The sequence below is a fragment of the Erpetoichthys calabaricus genome, chromosome 2 (assembly GCF_900747795.2).
Source record: "Erpetoichthys calabaricus chromosome 2, fErpCal1.3, whole genome shotgun sequence".
In the NCBI taxonomy this organism is placed as follows: domain Eukaryota; kingdom Metazoa; phylum Chordata; class Cladistia; order Polypteriformes; family Polypteridae; genus Erpetoichthys; species Erpetoichthys calabaricus.
Window position 1 is genome coordinate 335,936,643 of NC_041395.2, and position 19,908 is coordinate 335,956,550.

General features: G+C 38.7%; 1 protein-coding gene across 1 annotated transcript in view; it reads right to left on the bottom strand.

Annotated features, from left to right (window-relative positions):
- nat10 (N-acetyltransferase 10) overlaps positions 1–19,908 on the bottom strand; it is a 124,811-nt gene that overhangs the window by 73,667 nt on the left and 31,236 nt on the right. The window contains exons 8-11 of the mRNA XM_028796050.2: positions 17,160–17,267; positions 13,467–13,600; positions 8,932–9,025; positions 4,351–4,449 (exon numbers count right to left, since the gene is read on the bottom strand). Coding sequence (XP_028651883.1) covers positions 4,351–4,449; positions 8,932–9,025; positions 13,467–13,600; positions 17,160–17,267 — 435 coding nt within the window. The remainder of the gene's footprint in view (positions 1–4,350; positions 4,450–8,931; positions 9,026–13,466; positions 13,601–17,159; positions 17,268–19,908) is intronic.

Consider the following 19,908-nt stretch of genomic DNA (forward strand, 5'->3'; position numbering starts at 1 on the left):
CAACAAGAATGGAGAAGAAATCATCGACCATAATAAAATAATGCACACATTTAGAGATTACTATAAGTCTTTATATTCCACTGAGCCCAAAGAAGACAACACGCAATCTAATGCATTTCTGGATAATTCACAAATACCACAAATAGATGCTTTAAGTGCTGAGGAACTGGATAAACCTCTAACGCTAACAGAATTACTAGACGCTATAAAGTCACTACAAAGCGGGAAATCATCAGGCCCTGATGGTTACCCCGTAGAGTTTTATAAGAAATTCTCCACTCAGCTAGCTCCACTCTTATTGGTAACATTTACAGAAGCTAAAGACCACCAAATACTACCTCAAACATTTCGACAAGCATTAATCACCGTCCTTCCTAAACAAAATAAGGACTTGTTACAATGTGCATCATATAGACCAATTTCACTCCTGAATAATGATGTTAAGATACTCTCAAAAATCCTAGCTAGAAGGATGGAGAAAGTGCTGCCCTCGGTAATATCACAAGATCAAACTGGATTTATTAAAGGCCGACATCTATCTTCAAATCTCCGACGCTTGTTTAATGTTATATATTCACCAGCAAAATCAAACACCCCAGAGATATTACTATCATTAGATGCAGAAAAGGCATTTGACATGATCGAATGGAAGTACCTTTTCACTGCATTGGAGAAATTTGGGTTTGGCCCGAATATTTGTGCTTGGATCAAACTACTGTATACCAGTCCAGAAACTTCAGTTTGTATTAATAAAATTTGCTCAGACTACTTTAAACGAGAACGTGGTACCAGACAAGGATGTCCCTTGTCGCCACTGTTGTTTGCAATCGCTATTGAACCACTGGCGGTTCACTGCCGAAATTCTTATCAGATAAAGGGGATTGTCAGAGAAGGACTGGAACAGAAAATTTCTCTATATGCAGATGATATGGTCTTATATATATCGGACCCAGAAAACACTGTCCCTGCTGTTTTAACAGCACTAACAGAATTTCAAAAGATATCTGGTCTTAGAATTAATCTGAATAAAAGTATACTCTTTCCAGTGAACTGAACAAGCATATAATATTAAATTAGACACCCTACCTTTTACCATAGCAGATCAGTTTAAATACCTAGGGGTAAATATCACAAGTAAACATAAAGCTCTTTATCAACAAAATTTTGGCGTCTGTATGGAAAAAATTAAGCAAGACTTGCATAGATGGTCAACCCTTCATCTCACTCTAGCCGGAAGAATTAACACTGTTAAGATGAATATCCTTCCTAAACTTCTCTTTTTATTTCAAAACATTTCAATATATATCAATAAATCTTTTTTTAAACAGTTAGATTCAATAATAACCTCATTCATTTGGAACTCAAAACACCCACGTATACGAAGAGCGACCCTACAAAGACCTCAGGCAGAAGGTGGCATGGCTTTACCTAATTTTCAGTTTTATTACTGGGCAGCAAACATACAAGCCATAAAAACCTGGACACAAATAAATGCACATACACAGGCTTGGTCTGCAATAGAAGTAAAATCCTGTAGTACTTCTTTATATTCCCTGCTCTGCTCTCCAATAAATGAAAGTTATCGCGAATATACTAATAACCCAATTGTGCTTTACTCACTCAGAATATGGAACCAAATTAGGAAGCATTTTAAGTTGGAAAATCTTTTATCAGTGGCACCTCTGCAAGAGAACCACCTCTTTCAACCTTCGCAAGTATATCCAGTTTTTAATACCTGGAAAAGTTTTGGGATTAAAATGTTCAGAGATCTTTATATAGACAACATATTTACATCTTTTGAACAATTACGTTCAAAATTTAACCTCCCAGCTACACATTTCTTTTACTATCTTCAAATTAGAAATTTTGTTAAACAGAAATTGCCCGATTTCCCCCACCTTGCACCCTCCACAATGCTGGAAAAAATACTGCTCAATTCCGAGGAAACAAACACTATTTCCGCAATATATAAAATCTTATTAGAGTCCCTACCTTTCAAAGATCCAAGAGGACATTGGGAAGAAGATCTCTTAATCAATATATCAGAAAAGGAGTGGAAGGTAGCAAAGCAGAGAATTCACTCGAGTTCTATATGCGCAAAGCATAGAATTATTCAACTAAAAATTATATATCGAGCTCATCTGTCTCGCTTAAAACTGTCCAAAATGTTTCCAGGCCAGGATCCAACCTGCGAGCGCTGCAACCAAGCTCCTGCCTCACTGGGTCACATGTTCTGGGCCTGCACCAAACTAACATCATTTTGGACAAAAATTTTTAAGTGCCTCTCAGACAGCCTTAGTATCACAATCCCTCCTAACCCACTAACAGCTGTGTTTGGTGTCCTTCCAGATGGACTGGAATTGGAGAAGGACAAGCAAACGGTGATTGCATTCACTACACTCTTGGCACGCAGACTTATTTTGTTAAATTGGAAGAATCCTAATTCTCCTCTTATAAGTCAGTGGGAAACCGATGTTTTATATTATTTGAAATTGGAAAAAATCAAATTTTCAGTTAGAGGATCTGTACAAAATTTTTTCAAAACATGGCAGGATTTAATCAATATTATTTCAGAATAAGAGAAACAACTATTATTGCATTTAACTCCCTTCTCCATCTCTTATTTATATAGATATTTACTTCTCCCCTTCTTTTGTCTAATGTTGCCTTATTAAAAAGCTTAAAGAAATTTTCCTTTAGCTAAGCTCTCCTTCTCAGGGGTGGGGTTTGATTTGTTGGGTTATAAATTGATCTGTTTGTATGGAATGATTACAATGAAAATTAATAAAATAAAAATATTATAAATAAAATCAAGAATCTAAGGATCCATCCTACCTTGCATCAATGGTATAGGCCGGTGGTGGCACAGTAACTGAGTGGACGATGTTGTTAGCAAAAATCAATTCTCTTCATAACAACTGAATATTAGTTAATGTCTCAGCTAGTGTCCTGCATTACAAACATATTGTGAAGTGTATTTCAATAACAGTTCCCTGAGTACTGCTAGAATTTTTTTTTTGTTGTTACTGTGGCCACCGCTGCAGCCGTTACCATTAAAAAAAAAAAAAAAAAAAAAAAGAACAAATGTACATGTAAATGCCCAGATTTGTTAAACAAACTTCAAATACAGTGGACCCTTGACTTACGAACTCAATTCGTTTGCGAGGGCTGGTTGTAACTCAAGTTGGTTGTAAGTCAAGACTATTTTTCCCATAAGAAATAATGGAAATACCCATAATGAGTTCCGAACCTCCCACTGCAACACTTACTTAACCTTTTCATAATAAAAAAAGGGTTGTATAATGTGCATAATTTACCAAAACACCAATAATTTTTCTAATGTACTAACCAAAAAGTAATAAAAAGTGCCTAGCCTACCAGAAACAACAACTTCATACTGTACTCACCATTTAATTTTACATCTTTGGGCTGCAGGAAGGGAGGAGGATGATAATGAAACTGAAGGCTTTTTAAAGGCTTTCTTTGACTTGCGCTCAGGCATTTGCAATCATTTCAATAGCTTCTTTTGCGTTAATTTTAATCTCCTCCTGCCTACAAGTTATTCTGACGAGAATTTTTCTCAGCATTTCCTTGCGATGATACAAGGAACTGTTTCTGAACTCTTCTGAGACCCCCACTCCCCACTCAATGGGAACGACATGCTGAAGTGTGTCCTGAAGCGCGATTGCCGCGACTGTGGACGCTTGCTTGTCCATTGCCGGGCAGGGATATCACATGCATATCACCCATCGATATCTTTTCTGTTTGCTTTGGCTGAGAGACTCAGCACAGCTTTAAGCCGGCTGTTGCCCCAGCAACAGATAAACAGTCTTCCATACGGAGTTTGGACTTTGGCATGTCTTCTAGTTGGGGGAGGTCCCAAGAGAGTTTACAAACCTGACATTTTATTGAATGAGTGCCGCATTAATAGGAATGTTTCTGTTTGTTTACAATCGCGCAAGCGGATACACGTGACCGCAATCAGGTCGTAAATCAAAATAAAAATTTTGGTCGTAAACCAAGTTGTTCGCATGTCAAGCCGGTCGTATATCAAGGGTCGACTGTATATTTAAATACTTATTTTTAATTGGACTCTTCAAACTTTTTTTTTTTTTTTGAGTACCCTAATGTGGATATTTGGCTGAGATTCCCTTTCAACTAAGAAGAGCATTACAGCAGGATTTCCAAAAAGTACCACCTTTGAACAGCATTAATCGCTTTGTTATGCATGTCCACATTTCATTCATAAATTCCTTCCAAGCCCTTAAATTCAAGGTTCAAACCTCTTTCTATGCATGTTGTTTGACAAAGCACGGCATTAACGTAGGAAAGGCTTAACTGCTGACCTACCTGTATTGTCTGTCTGTGTTCTTTAAAGATGTTAACACGGATAACAGCTTTGTTAAACTCTGGATTTAAAGACTGGATGATTTCATAGTCAAGATGTTCCTAAAATAAAACACATGTAGTTTAGAAGAGGATTGGGTAGGGAAATACACAACAAAATGAAAGAAAGCAGAAGTAAAATCTTTTAATAAAAACTCAACCCTTAACCTTTACAAAAACAATCAGCAACAAGCATATTTTGAAACATAAATAATCAAATAAAAAAAAAATCAATCTTTCACATTAACTGTATTAATGTTCAGTAATTATAATCTCCAAGAAAGTTGACTTCATACACTTCTGCTTCACTGCGGACAAGCGCAAAATACTCAATGCGTATTATAAAAGAACAGTAAAGGCGCACTGCACGTTACAATTGACTTATAGTTTTCCTTCTCTTTTTCTGTACGTTTAGCATTCGTTTGCTCAGATGTTGATGCGCTTGCTGCTTTCTGAGCAGCTCTTTTCTCTACCCTAACGACCCGCTTCTTCACTTCTTCCGTCGACATCTTTTCATGTTAAACCTGATTAAGTCAGTTTTTGTGTGTTGCAATTACAGTGATCCCCCACTCTGTCCCGGATCAGCTATCGCGCCCCCGTTATACTGCGGAAAAATTCAGTAAGTGCATCCTACCTGTAGTGTACTTTGCAGCCAATTCATAACAAAGCATACGGTTTTCAGAAGACAAAGAGATTCGCGTTACAGCACCCAGATGATTTCTTACAAAGCCCGTTATTGGCCGAAAGAGGAGACTCAACTAATCAGAGCTGATTTTATTCTCTTGGGCTGTGATTAGCTGCTGCTGACGTGGTGTAATCTCACAAGAACAGCCAGCGTGGGTCCTCAACAAATCGCATACCTTGCTTGTGGTCCGACTTTTCTGAGCAAACTTTTGTGAACTTTTATTTTGTTTTAAACCCTACGATGGCTCCCAATCGCCCTGCATCTTGTAAGCCTTCTGGTAAGCAGTGAGCCTAAGCGCCAGAGGAAGACCTTCACCATACAGGAGAAGGTAAACCTGATGATTATTGTTATTATGTTACTCATATCTTTAGCCCGACATCCGTGTATCATATGTGTATCCAAAGTGTGTTTTAATAAGTTTACATGTGTTTAAAGCGTGTGGGAGGGGTATTTTAAGGCTTAAACTATAAAAAAAAAAAAAAAAGTGGTCTTTCTATATCGCGGATTTTCACCTATCGCGGGTAGGTCTGGAACGTAACTTCCACGATAGGCGGGGGGATTACTGTACTTAGTATGTTTTCTTTAATTTTTCACTTAAGCTGGCACTTTAATCTGCCTCAAGAATGATTTAAGATATGAAGAGGCAGGGGAAGTGACGGCGAAGGTGGTAGGAATGAGAACGGCGCACTTACGCATGGCCCTGCTGCCGAGAGTTGATTCTACAATAAAATAAAAAGAGTAATAAAAATCATTCCCAAAAGTAGATAGTAGACGTCATGCAGTATAAGTGTACCAAATTTCAGGTCAACAGTTCAAACGGTTTTACGAGCGATAGTGATTTAAAATCCTGGACAGACAAACGGACAGCCACGGTAGCGTATTACAGTGCATCCGGAAAGAATTCACAGCACATCACTTTTTCCACATTGTTCTGTTACAGCATTATTCCAAAATGGATTAAATTCATTTTTTTCCTCAGAATTCCACACACAACACCCCATAATGACAATGTGAAAAAAGTTTACTTGAGATTTTTGCAAATTTATTAAAAATAAAAAAATTGAGAAAGCACATGTACATAAGTATTCACAGACTTTGCTATGAAGCTCAAAATTGAGCTCAGGTGCATCCTGTTTCCCCTGATCATCCTTGAGATGTTCCTGCAGCTTCATTGGAGTCCACCTGTGGTAAATTCAGTTGACTGGAAATGATTTGGAAAGGCACACACCTGTCTATATAAGGTCCCACAGTTGACAGTCAGCACACAAACCAAGCATGAAGTCAAAGGAATTGTCTGTAGACCTCCAAGACAGGATTGTCTCGAGGCACAAATCTGGGGAAGGTTACAGAAAAATTTGTTGCTTTGAAGGTCCCAATGAGCACAGTGGCCTCCATCATCCGTAAGTGGAAAAAGTTCGAAACCACCAGGACTCTTCCTAGAGCTGTCCGGCCATCTAAACTGAGCGATCGGGGGCAAAAGGCCTTAGTCAGGGAGATGACCAAGAACCCGATGGTCACTCTATCAGAGCTCCAGAGGTCCTCTGTGGAGAGAGGAGAACCTTCCAGAAGGACAACCATCTCTGCAGCAATCCACCAATCAGGCCTGTATGGTAGAGTGGCCAGATGGAAGCCACTCCTTAGTAAAAGACATATGGCAGCCCGCCTGGAGTTTGCCAAAAGGCACCTGAAGGACTCTCAGACCATGAGAAAGAAAATTCTCTGGTCTGATGAGACAAAGATGGAACTCATTGGTGTGAATGCCAGGCGTCACGTTTGGAGGAAACCTGGCACCATCCCTACAGTGAAGCATGGTGGTGGCAGCATCACGCTGTGGGGATGTTTTTCAGTGGCAGGAACTGGAAGACTAGTCAGGATAAAGGGAAAGATGACTGCAGCAATGTACAGAGACATCCTGGATGAAAACCTGCTCCAGAGCGCTCTTGACCTCAGACTGGGGCGACGGTTCATCTTTCAGCAGGACAACGACCCTAAGCACACAGCCAAAATATCAAAGGAGTGGCTTCAGGACAACTCTGTGAATGTCCTTGAGTGGCCCAGCCAGAGCCCAGACTTGAATCCGATTGAACATCTCTGGAGAGATCTTAAAGTGGCTGTGCACCGACGCTTCCCATCCAACCTGATGGAGCTTGAGAGGTGCTGCAAAGAGGAATGGGCCAAACTGGCCAAGGATAGGTGTGCCAAGCTTGTGGCATCATATTCAAAAAGACTTGAGGCTGGAATTGCTGCCAAAGGTGCATCGACAAAGTATTGAGCAAAGGCTGTGAATACTTATGGACATGGGATTTCTCAGTTTTTTTTACTTTTAATAAATTTGCAAAAACCTCAAGTTAACTTTTTTCACGTTGTCATTATGGGGTGTTGTGTGTAGAATTCTGAGGAAAAAAATGAATTTAATCCATTTTGGAATAAGGCTGTAACATAACAAAATGTGGAAAAAGTGATACGCTGTGAATACTTTCTGGATGCACTGTATATAAGAAGATGCACACAAACTGTTGGTCCCCTTCCAGCTCATTGAAAAGGTGCTGTATACCTCCTGAAAAGTAATTAGATGTAAAGCAAATGTCCCCTGTATATCTTCGTGCCTTTGATATGTCAACAAGTAAAGCAAAGCAAGTGTGAAAAGAGGTCAAGTATTTCTTATTCTAACATGACATTCTTAAAATGGCCTGGACACATTTGTTGGCACCCCTAGAAAAGATCAGACAGTGATTTTCAAACAGCTGTTTTCTTTAATTAGCATCACACATGTCTCAGTACAACTTCCAAAGAGATGCAAGCTGAACTCCAAGGTCAAGGTCCACCAGTGCCTGATCATATCACCCATTGCTGTTTGAATGACAGTGGGCTCAATAGAAGACGACCCAGGAGGACTCCACTGTTGAAAAGAAGGCATATAAATGCCAGACTGGAATTTGCTAAAGTGCATACTGACATGCCACAACGCTTCTGGGAGAATGTCCTTTGGACAGATGAGACTAAACTGGAGCTTTGAAGCAAGTCACATCAGTTCTATGTCCATGGACAAAAAAATGAAATGTTTCAAAGAAATGAACACCATACTTACTATCAAACATGGAGGAAACTTGCTTATGTTTTGGGGCTGCTTTGCTGCATCTACCACAGTGTGCCTCGAGTCTGTGTAGGGAACAATGAAATCTCCAGACCATCAAGATCTTCTGGAGTAAAGTGTCTTGCCTAGTGTCAGAAACCTTAGTCTCAGTTGCAAGTCACAGATCCTCCAACAGGAAAATGAGCCAAAATACACAACTAAACGCACCCTAATATGACTAAGAACACAACACTGGACTATTCTGAAGTGACCTTCTAGGAGTTCTGATTTGTCCTATCAAACATAAATGGAAAGAACTGAAACATGTAGTCTGGAAAAGACCCCTTCAAACCTGACCAAGCTGGAGCAGTTTGCTCAGGACGACTGGGCCAAACTCTCTATGGACAAGTGCAGAAGTCTCATGCAAAGTACCAGAAATCTCTTGTGTACAGTGATTGCAAAATCTAAAGGTTTTACAACAAAACATTAGGTTAAGGGTCCTATCATTTTTGTCCATGCCATTTTCATTTATGTTATTATTTGAAATACTCTGTTGCATCAAAACTCTGAAGAAAAGTCTGACTTTTGTTAAATATGAAATAGACGGTGATGGGTGCTCAATACTTTTGTCAGTTTCCAAGTTATTTCAGAGACAATTGTGGGTTCTTTTTTCCTAGCATGGTACCAACAAATTTGTCCTTGTCTATAATATAATTAAAAGGACAGAGTAAAGGCTGAGAAACCCTATTACAGTTTTGTTAATTATATTATTAACTGGATAACCAACCTGATACTGCAAGGCGTCAAAGCCTTTGAAGATGAACTCAAACAGAGTGTGCAAGTTGTCAGGGCTTGGTGATGTTACAAAGATACTGGAATAGCTGAAAAAGAATAAGGCATGTAAAATTACAAAAACATTAGGGAATTAAGCCAACATGTTGCAGCCGCAGTTTATGAACCAAAACACAGATGAAGACGACAAAAAAAATAAACAAACAAAAATGAACTCCACAACACAGGCAGATTAAGTAAAGCACTCAAAGGGACCAAGCAGGTGGAAGGCACACAACAAGCTAATCGCCACACTACACATTATTTTGCCTACTGTAAACATAGAAATGGTACTGAACAGCAGTCAGAATAGTAGAAAGAAAATTGTTTTTTAAAAGTTTCAGAAACCATGCAGTGGAGGATAAATTAACCAAAACTGAACTGTTACAAATCCTACCATATGTCAGTCTGCTCCAATTACAGTTACATTTTACATTCATACATATACAAGGATCATCCCATTTAAATTCAACACATTTTCAAGAATGTTTTCCCATGACCATTTTTGTTTTTGATAACACTTGACTTAACTGTTACATCTACCTTCCAAAAGATCAGAAATATTTATTGGTTAATTAAAAAAAAAAACATTTCTCCTTGTGATGGATTTTTCCTCAATTAATTTAGAAGAAAGGACAGCGTAGCTGCTTTCACACAAAATGAATGTATATGTGTGTATGTTATGTGTACAGTCGTATGAAAAAGTTAGGAACCCCTCTTAATTCTTTGGAACTATTGTATGTTGAGTTTCCATCTTGAGTAGATTTCTGCCTTTCTTAAAAAACATAATAAAAGTGTGTGGATGGATGGATGGATGGATGGATGGATGGATAGATAGGGAAAGGCACTATATAATAGATAGATAGATAGATAGATAGATAGATAGATAGATAGATAGATAGATAGATAGATAGATAGATAGATAGATAGATAGGGAATGGCACTATATAATAGATAGATAGATAGATAGATAGATAGATAGATAGATAGATAGATAGATAGATAGATAGATAGATAGATAGATAGATAGATAGAGCCTTTCTCTGTCTGTCTGTCTGTCTGTCTGTCTATCTATCTAATACAAATTGTGATAAAGTATATCTGTTATATAGTGCCTTTCATTTCTATCTATCTATCCTAATCTGAATGAGAATTTAGAAATTTACAGAATCCTAAGAGAGAGAGAGAGAGAAAGAGAAATATAAGTAACATACAATCATAAGAAAACGTTTGGGAACCCCTCTTAATTCTTTGGATTTTTGTTTCATTGGCTGAGCTTTCCAAGTAGCAACTTCCTTTTAATATCTGACATGCCTTATGGAGACAGTAGTATTTCAGCAGTGACAATAAGTATTGGATTAACAGAAAATATGCATCATAACAAAATTAGACAGGTGCATAAATGTGGGCACCCCAACAGAGATATGACATCAATACTTAGTTGAACCTCCTTTTGTAAATCTAACAGTCTCTAGACGCTGTCCTCCTATAGCCTTTGATGAGTGTCTGGATTCTGGATGGAGGTATTTCTGACCATTCTTCATACAAAATCTCTCCAGTTCAGTTCAATTTGATGGCTGCCGAGCATGGACTGCCTGCTTCAAATCATCCCATAGATTTTTGATGATATTCAAGTCAGGGGACTGTGACGGCCATTCCAGAACATTGTACTTCTCACTCTGCATGAATGCCTTTGTAGATTTTGAACTGTGTTTTGGGTCATTGTCTTGTTGGAATATCCAACCCCTGCATAACTTCAACTTTGTGACTGATGCTTGAACATTATCCTGAAGAATTTCTTGATATTGTGTTTAATTCATCCGACCCTCAACTTTAACAAGGGCCCCAGTCCCTGAACTAGCCACACAGCCCCACAGCATGATGGAACCTCCACCAAATTTGACAGTAGGTAGTAGGTGTTTTTCCTGGAATGCGGTGTTCTTCTTCCGCCATGCAAAGCGCTTTTTGTTATGACCAAATAACTCAATTTTTGTCTCATCAGTCCAAAGCACTTTGTTCCAAAATGAACCTGGCTTGTCTAACTGAGCATTGGCATACGACAAGTGACTCTGTTTGTGGCGTGAGTGCAGAAAGGGCTTCTTTCTCATCACTCTGCCATACAGATGTTTTTTGTGCAAATTGTGCTGAATTGTAGAATGATGTCCAGATACACCATCTGCAGCAAGATGTTCTTGCAGGTCTTTGGAGGTGATCTGTGGGTTGTCTGTAACCATTCTCACAATCCTGCTCATATGCCACTCCTGTATTTTTCTTGGCCTGCCAGACCTGCTGGGTTTAACAGCAACTGTGCCTGTGGCCTTCCATTTCCTGATTCCATTCCTTACAGTTACAGAAACTGACAGTTTATACCTCTGAGATAGCTTTTTGTAGCCTTCCCCTAAACCAGGAGACTGAACAATCTTTGTTTTCAGATCTTTGGAGAGTTGCTTTGAGGATCCCATGCTGTCACTCTTCAGAGGGGAGTCAAAGGGAAGGAAGCACAACTTGCAATTGACCACCTTAAATCCCTTTATATCTCATGATTGGACACACCTGTCTATGAAGTTCAAGGTTTAACAAGCTCATCACACCAATTTGGTGTTGTAAGTAATCAGCATTGAGCAGTGACAGGCAATCAAATCAGCACAATGACAAGGGGACCCACATTTTTGCACAGCCAGTTTTTCACATTTGATTTTACTTCATACAACTAAATTCTGCTTCACTAAAAATCTTTGTTCGGGAAAACACTTCAGTACTCAGATGTTAGTAGGAAAGGAAAGACATACCACTGTTATCTTTTTTTGTTGAAAGGAGAGTCAATTATTATGCAGGCTGAGAGGGGTTCTCAAACTTTTTCATACGACTGTATATAAGCAGAAGTTTGGAATCAATCAAAAATCCATCATCCAATGTTTCTGGCCTTTTCCTGAATGTAACCATTTCTTTTTTGCTGTTGCAGTAAACAGGCTACAGTAATTCCAGAAGCTAAAAACCAAAACTCAAAAACCTAAAATAATTTCAGACCTGACATCACTGGTTAAGAAATAATCTGGAAAAAAAAATGATAAACATGAGACCGAGAGAGAAACTGCGGGCTTTATTAAATTCACTTCAACTTGCCTACCAGTCTAAGAGAGGGACAGAGGATGCCATTGTCACTTTGTTTCATCTCCTGTATAACCATTTGGATGGCATAGAGACTCATGGGAGGCGAATTCCCAGTCAGCCCTACATACTTGCATAGAGACTTATTAAAGATTTTAATTTGGATTTCATTTTTGTTAGTGTGGCTGATTGATTTTTTTTAACAGACAGGACTCAGAATGAAAGTCAATGGCTGGCTGACATGCCGTCCCCCTCCACAGGGTCCCCTCAGGTCTGTATTCTTTCACCTCTTTTGTACATTCCTTACAGAAATGGTTGTCATAGTAAGTCATTGTTACACTACTAAATGAGAATGAAAACAATCACGGTCCAGTATTAGATTATGTAGTTAACTGGTGTGAGGAGTCTTTTCTACATCTAAAATGTTACAAAAATTGAATGACTTGTAATTGATTTCAGAAAAAACACCTTTCACCGACAAGAAACTATCATCAAAGACCAGGCAGTGGAGTTTGTTCAAAGGTATAAATTATCTGGGGACAACTATAGACTCAAAATTGAGTTTTAACGAAGCTACAGAAGCCTTCAGTAAAAAGCAGCATCTCTGCTGTCTACAATAGCCAAGTCTTTTGAATGCGAGTCCTTCTATTACATCACACTTTAATAAATCTTGTGTTGAGTCGGTTTTTAATGTTATGATGGACTGGTTTAGAAATCCTAATATCAAAAACAAAAACAAAATAAATCGAATTGTAAAATGGAGCAGTAAAATAATTAAGTGTCATCAGTGCAATCTCACAGACCTGTTCAACAAGCAAGTATTACGCAAAGTAGAGGGTATTTTGTCAGACAGGCCTCACCCACTGCATTCTCTGTTTCAGTTGTTGCCATCAGGTCACAGGTTCAAGGTTTCATGGATAAAAAAGCAACTGGTTCAAATTCTTTTTCATTTTGATGGCTATTAGTCATCTAAATAATTTTAATAAACACCCACAAGCTTAAATCATAGGATGAACTGTTAGCATGTGCATCAGTCATCACTCATGTGTAAAATGTTTGGTCTATTGTTTCACCATAAGTATTCAGTGCTATATTTTATTTATTTGTACTATAAGTTTACATTTTTTAGCTGTATTCTTTTGTGATGTGTTTTTAATGTTATGTCATGGTCTCTCTGTAAAACCAGCTGACAAACCAAAATTTTCCTCTTGGGACAATAAACTGAATTGAAATGAAATGAACTGATGACTATATTTTTAAATAAATTTAATACTGCTTTGATAAAAAAGGTATCAAGGACTATCAAAAACATGAACATTTCTTTGTGAATGCTAGTATATTAGCAGAAGTACTAAAAAACCAAGTAAAAATAAGAAGATTTACCCAAAAGCAACCGCTCCAGCAATGGCTAACCCAAGTGCAGCTGATTTTCCACGCCCTCTGGCTGCAGTCAGGGTCACAGTGCTTCTCAAGGTCTTCTCTGAAATGGCTTCAATAAACTTCAGTACAGCTTTTGCCTTGAAGCAAACATTAAGGAAATCACAATTCGATATAATCACTCAAGAATCACAATATACAATACATGGTCCTTATGTCAAAATAGAATAAATATACCCATGTAAAGGCTTGTGTAACTATTTAAACCAATTCATAACTATACAAATTATAGTTACACATCTTGCTCTAATCTGTATGTTTACTGCAGAAGTATATGCTAAAGATATTTTAACGACATTTGTTCTTTGTCAGCAGGTAGGGCAGGGAAATGTATCAAGATTTTAAAATATATCGGGATATAAACAGAGTGGGATATGGATTGAGGCAGTATCATTTATATCGAGGTTAAATAAAGTTTTGGTTTAATCTTAGGGAAAACCTTTTTTCTTTTCCCTCACTGCCTGCTCCAGACTTCACTATTGTGCTCTGCTAGCAGCCAACCCCTTCACCCCCACTCGGGCTCACATATGTGCAAACAACTGTCTCGCAAAATGGAAGGGCATGACACAAAAATTATAACTGAAGACATCTTAGCATGTAAAAAGAAGAACAATGGATCAATTTTTTGGAAGTGGTTCAGATTTCACAGGCCAGATGAGTAGCAGAATCGCAAAATATGTAGGGAATGCAGAAAGGAGGTAGTGTCAAAAAGTGGGAGCACTACCCATCTTTTTCATCACTTAAAACAGCGGAACAAAATTTAGTACGAAGAGGCTGTTAAGCTCAGTTCTACTGCTGCAGTTATGAAGCATTCGCCACCCGAAATGTCTAAACCAATTCAGATGACATTGCAAGCTTCATTTACCCATGCCTTGCCTTATGAAAAGAAAAGTGCAAAGTGGCACAGTCTCACTGAGGCAGTGGTTTACTGCATAGCAAAAGAATACTTCCTGTCTCTACAGTGGAAAAGGATGGTTTTAAAAGATTTAAAAGAATCCTCACAGGTGGCGCAGTGGTAGTGCTGCTGCTTTGCAGTAAGGAGACTGTGGAAGATTGCGGGTTCGCTTCCCGGTTCCTCCCTGTGTGGATAGCGCTTTGAGTACTGAGAAAAGCGCTATATAAATTTAACGAATTATTATTTTTATTATTAACTGCTTAAGTGTTCTATTTATCAAAGCCGGAATTAAGCAGTAAAAATGAGTTTTAAACTGCTTGCCTTTACAGTGACTTATGTCAGTTAAAACACATTATTTCACAAAGCAAAGTTAAAATTAGCTACAGTATAAAATGTAAAATGCCCTTAGGCTAGACTTTTTTTTTATTTTTCCAAAAAAAAAAATGCGTTTTCCAGATTTCTCTCTATTATAATAGAAAAAAATCCTGGGACGAGACAAGACTTTTTAGCCTGGGACGAGATGACTTTTTCAGAGAGATACTTTCACGTCCCACGAGACGTAACTTTGTGCCTAGAGATTTAACCACGCCCGGGGCCGGAAATAAAAGACAAAGAGTAGATGACAAAGTAGAATGTTGTAAAGAATTCTACAACGTTGGCATGATACACATGCAGAGCAGGTTAGAGATAATAAAGTACTCAAAAAAAAAAAAGTCTCAAAAAAAATGATAGTAAAGAACGCATTAGCACAAACAAATGGAAATTATTAATTGGTGAAATAACGAAACAGCAAAAACAGATCGAATATATTGTTCGGATTTAAACTTTCTTCTCAGAGACTTGTAGATCGTCTAATTTGTGTTGCCATCAGGGAAAAGTCATGTTTCTTTCCAATGAAGAGGCGTATCCGCGAGAATTAAAAGATTTGTTGTTTGGTGAAAGTGAAATCCCCACACGTGAGCGGTAGAGACACAAAGTGGCTGGCGCGTAGTGCAGGTTTGGGGAATTGGCAAGTGAAGCGAGCAGGGGGCAAAGCCCCCTAGTATTTATAAAAGAACATGCAATTTAAAACTAACAAATTTAAATGCATGTGTACTGTGTAGTACATTTTGTTAACTTGCTTGTTAAAGCATTGGAGAGCAAGTAATAGACACTTTATGTATTGCTATAATATTTATTTTATGCTTATTATTATTTTAACTGTAATGTAAGCTGAATTTTCATATAATTTCAAATTCATTTTCAGAACCATTTTTTGCTTACATTTACACTATGTTCTTAACCTGAATGCAGATACAGTAGTTCTTTTAAGTAATGTGGGCCTGTAAGTTAAAATATGGCTTTGGTTAACAACTTAAAACTTTTACTCACTTCATATAAATATCTAGATATAAACTGTATACCGCCATTCAGCCTAAATATATCGAGATATGATTTTTTTGTCTCTATTCCCAGCACTATCAGCAGGCATCAAAAACAGAAATGTGCTGCTAAAATAATCATTTAGACACCAGAGATTAATATTTATAGCATTTCCTTGTAAAAGTTTAGCTCTTTTTCGTAGGCATGAACCCCCAAAAATTTCTAATCATTTGTTTAGGTAGATATGCTGTAACCCATTTAAATGTCTAGGATTTGTGAAACATTACTTTCAAATTGTGAAAACATTATTCACAGACCTGAACAGAATGACCCACATCCCAACTAAAGCCCTCATATGGTTACACTCCCTTTACAAGAAAAAGTAGCAAAACAGGAAGGAGAGGTTCCTGCTTTAATTAATTTATAGATGAACCGAAGGTTTCTAACTGTGCCCAAAATGTAGGCAGAGTGAAAAGAATGTTGACAAATTAATGTCACTACAACCTGGATAAATAAGCATTTCATCTTGCCAAGAGACTTAGACGACTAGGTGACTCTCGATCTTAGTATGTTGACTGGTCTCTGGTCCAGCGTGGTCTGTTCTCCAGCATGCTTTCTGCATGGAGAGGCAGACACACGGCATGACCTATGTATAATGGAGTAATGAAGAGATAATATGGCCTCTCTATCAGTCTCAGATTTTTTGCTAAAGCTGTGGTCCTTGACACAAGTTTTGGATAAGTGGGAGGAGGGTACAGTGGATTTTTACCTCAGCTCCTTAGTCCAGCCTCAGCTGAACCAACAACCCCTAAGTCAAATCCCCAGTCAGCACAATCCTCCTTGTCCTGTCATGTAATTTAATTTCAGTGAGGGACGAAACACCTTTACTGGTCCTGGTTATCTGTTTGATCAGGTAAGTTTAAAATGTGCTCTGGGTAAAAACGGGCTTATGCAGCTTCTCCTTTTTAAAATTAGATATTACCTGTTAAAATGCATTAATAAACAAGACTGTAAACCTATATGTTGGATATTACCAATCATTTCTGAGCATTTTTATTAAATTACATTAATGAGCAACATGCAGATTTATTGGAGAATTCGCAGTGCTGTTTTATACATCTTACAATCAGCAGATATGGACAGTACAAGTGACAAGGTACACACATTAATATTAAATGAGGTCAGATTAGTTTTCATGACAGGTACCAACATGCACCTACAAAAAGATGCCACACATTTTGAGGCATGGAGTCTCAAAGAGCCACTTAAGCAAACACAGGTCTATTTTTGTAGCCCGTCACAGACCAATGTCCAGCCGAAGGTACAAATCAAGCATTAACAAACGTCCTGCATTCTAAAAATTTTGAACCATTGCAACTCACCTGATCAAGTGTCTTGCAGCAATCAACCAACACACCGACAGGCTGCGTGTCCTGCAAAGATTCCTTTAATTCATTCAGTTCTAACTCACGAGGTGACAGGGTATCCTCCTACAAAGAGACATGAGGAAAGAAAAAAATTAACAAAAATAATTATAGTATTCTGTGTTAAAGAGGGTGGCACATCTGTTAAGCCAGGCTACATCCACACTATTATGATTTCATGAAAAATGAAAATGATAAACGAAAACGAAATTCATCCACACTAGCGTCATCGCATTGTTTACAAAATTATCTCCGTCCACACTACAACAACCGAAAACACATATGACATACAGTCATGACCGAAATTACCGGCACCGCTGGAATTTTCCCAGAAAATGCACCATTTCTCCCAGAAAATTGTTGCAATTACAAATGTTTTGGTATACACATGTTTATTTCCTTTATGTGCCTTGGAACAACACAAAAAAACAGAAAAAAAGCCAAATCTGACATCATTTCACACAAAACTCAAAAACCGGGCTGAACAAAATTATTGGCACCCTCTACTTAATATTTGGTTGCATGCCCTCTGAAAAAAATAACTGAAATCAAGCGCTTCCTATAACCATTAACAAGCTTGTTACACCTCTCAAATGGAATTTCCGACCACTCTTCTTTTGCAAACTGCTCAAGGTCTGTCAGATTTGAAGGGCACCTTCTCCCAACAGCAATTTTGAGATCTCTCCATAAGCGTTCAATCGGATTTAGATCCAGACTCATTGCTGGCCACTTCAGAACTCTCCAGCACTTTGTCTTCAACCATTTCTGAGTGCTTTTAGAGGTATGTTTGGGGTCACTGTCCTGCTGGAACACCCATGACCTCTGACGCAGACCCAGCTTTCTGACACTGGGCCCTACATTGCGCCCCAGTATCTTTTGGTAGTCTTCAGATTTCATGATGCCTTGCACACAGTCAAGGCATCCAGTGCCAGAGGAAGCAAAACATCCCCAAAACATCTTAGAACCTCCACCATGTTTGACTGTAGGTACTGTGTTCTTTTCTTCGTAGGCCTCATTCCGTTTTCTGTAAACAGCAGAATGATGAGCTTTACCAAAAAGCTCTACCTTGGTCTCATCTGTCCACAAGACGTTCGCCCAGTACATTTTCTGGCTTTTTTATGTTTCGGTGTCAACAGTGGGGTCCTCCTGGCTCTCCTGCCATAGCGTTTCATTTCGTTCAGATGTCGACGGATAGTTCGAGCTGACACTGTTGCACCCTGAGTCTACAGAACAGCTTGAATATGTTTTGAAGTTGAAATTTGGCTGTTTATCCACCATTCGGACTATCCTTCGTTGCAGTCTTTTATCAATTTTTCTCATCCGTCCACGTCCAGGGAGATTAGCTACAGTGCCATGTGTTGTGAACTTCTTGATTATGTTGCACACAATGGACAAACGAACATGAAGATCTCTGGAGATGGACTTGTAGCCTTGAGATTGTTGATATTTTCCACAATTTTTGTTCTCAAGTCCTCAGACAATTCTCTGCTCTTCTTTCTGTTCTCCATGCTTAGTGTGACACACTCAGAAACACAACAGAAAGGTTGAGTCAACTTTTCTCCATTTTAACTGGCTTCAGGTGTGATTGCTATATTGCCAGCACCTGTTTCTTGCCACAGATGAGTTCAAACGAGTATGATATGCTTGAAATAAAACGATTTACCCACAACTTTGAAAGGGTGCCAATAATTTTGTCCGGCCCATTTTTGGAGTTCTGTGTGACATGATGTCAGATTTGGCTTTTTTTCCTCTGTTTTTTTGTGTTGTTCCAATGCACATAAAGGAAATAAACGTGTATACAAAAACATTTGTAATTGCAACAATGTTCCTGGAGAAATGGTGCATTTTCTGGGAAAATTCCAGGGGTGCTGATAATTTCGGCCATAACTGTAGATGTTCAGCTACACTGGGCATACTCACATCCGACAGAAAAATCCGTGAATGAATGGCAACACCATTCTGCTACAAAATTTACTGCAAATTTGTATTGACATGTAAATTATTTGCATTTTGTGCATATATGCAGCATTCAAACTATACAAAACACAATTTAAATGTATACTGGTAAGCAAAACAACAAGCACGATGTAAAGCAACCCTTCAATGTTCCCTATGATGGACCATGGCTTTCTTCTGTGAAGGGTGACCCATCAGGGAATGAGACAATGTAATTAGCAGGATCCAATCAGGGAAGAATTGCGTAAAAAGCACAAACAAATCAGAGTGTGTTTTCAAAGCTTTATGTGGGCAGCACGGTGGTGCAGTGGTAGCGCTGTTCCCTCACAGTAAGGAGACCTGGGTTCGCTTCCCAGGTCCTCCCTGCGTGGAGTTTGCATGTTCTCCTCAGTCCAAAGACATGCAGGTTAGGTACACTGGTGTGTGCCCTGCGCTGGGCTGGCGCCCTGCCTGGGGTTTGTTCCTGCCTTGCACCCTGTGCCGGCTGGGATTGGCTCCAGCAGACCCCCATGACCACTCTGCAATGTGGAGCCGGTATTTCAGAAACATTCGATTCTGCAGAGCGTTTTCAAAAGTCTATAATTTTGGTTGTTAACAACGCCAGGCTAGCGTGAGTGTCTTCCTTTATAACCAAAAGCATAGTAGTCTGGGCATAGCCTCAGCTGCCTTATGACACCAACACCCTTGGTCTGAATGCTATCCCCAGTCACTATGTATGTGGACCCAACAGCAATAACAACATTTACTTCTA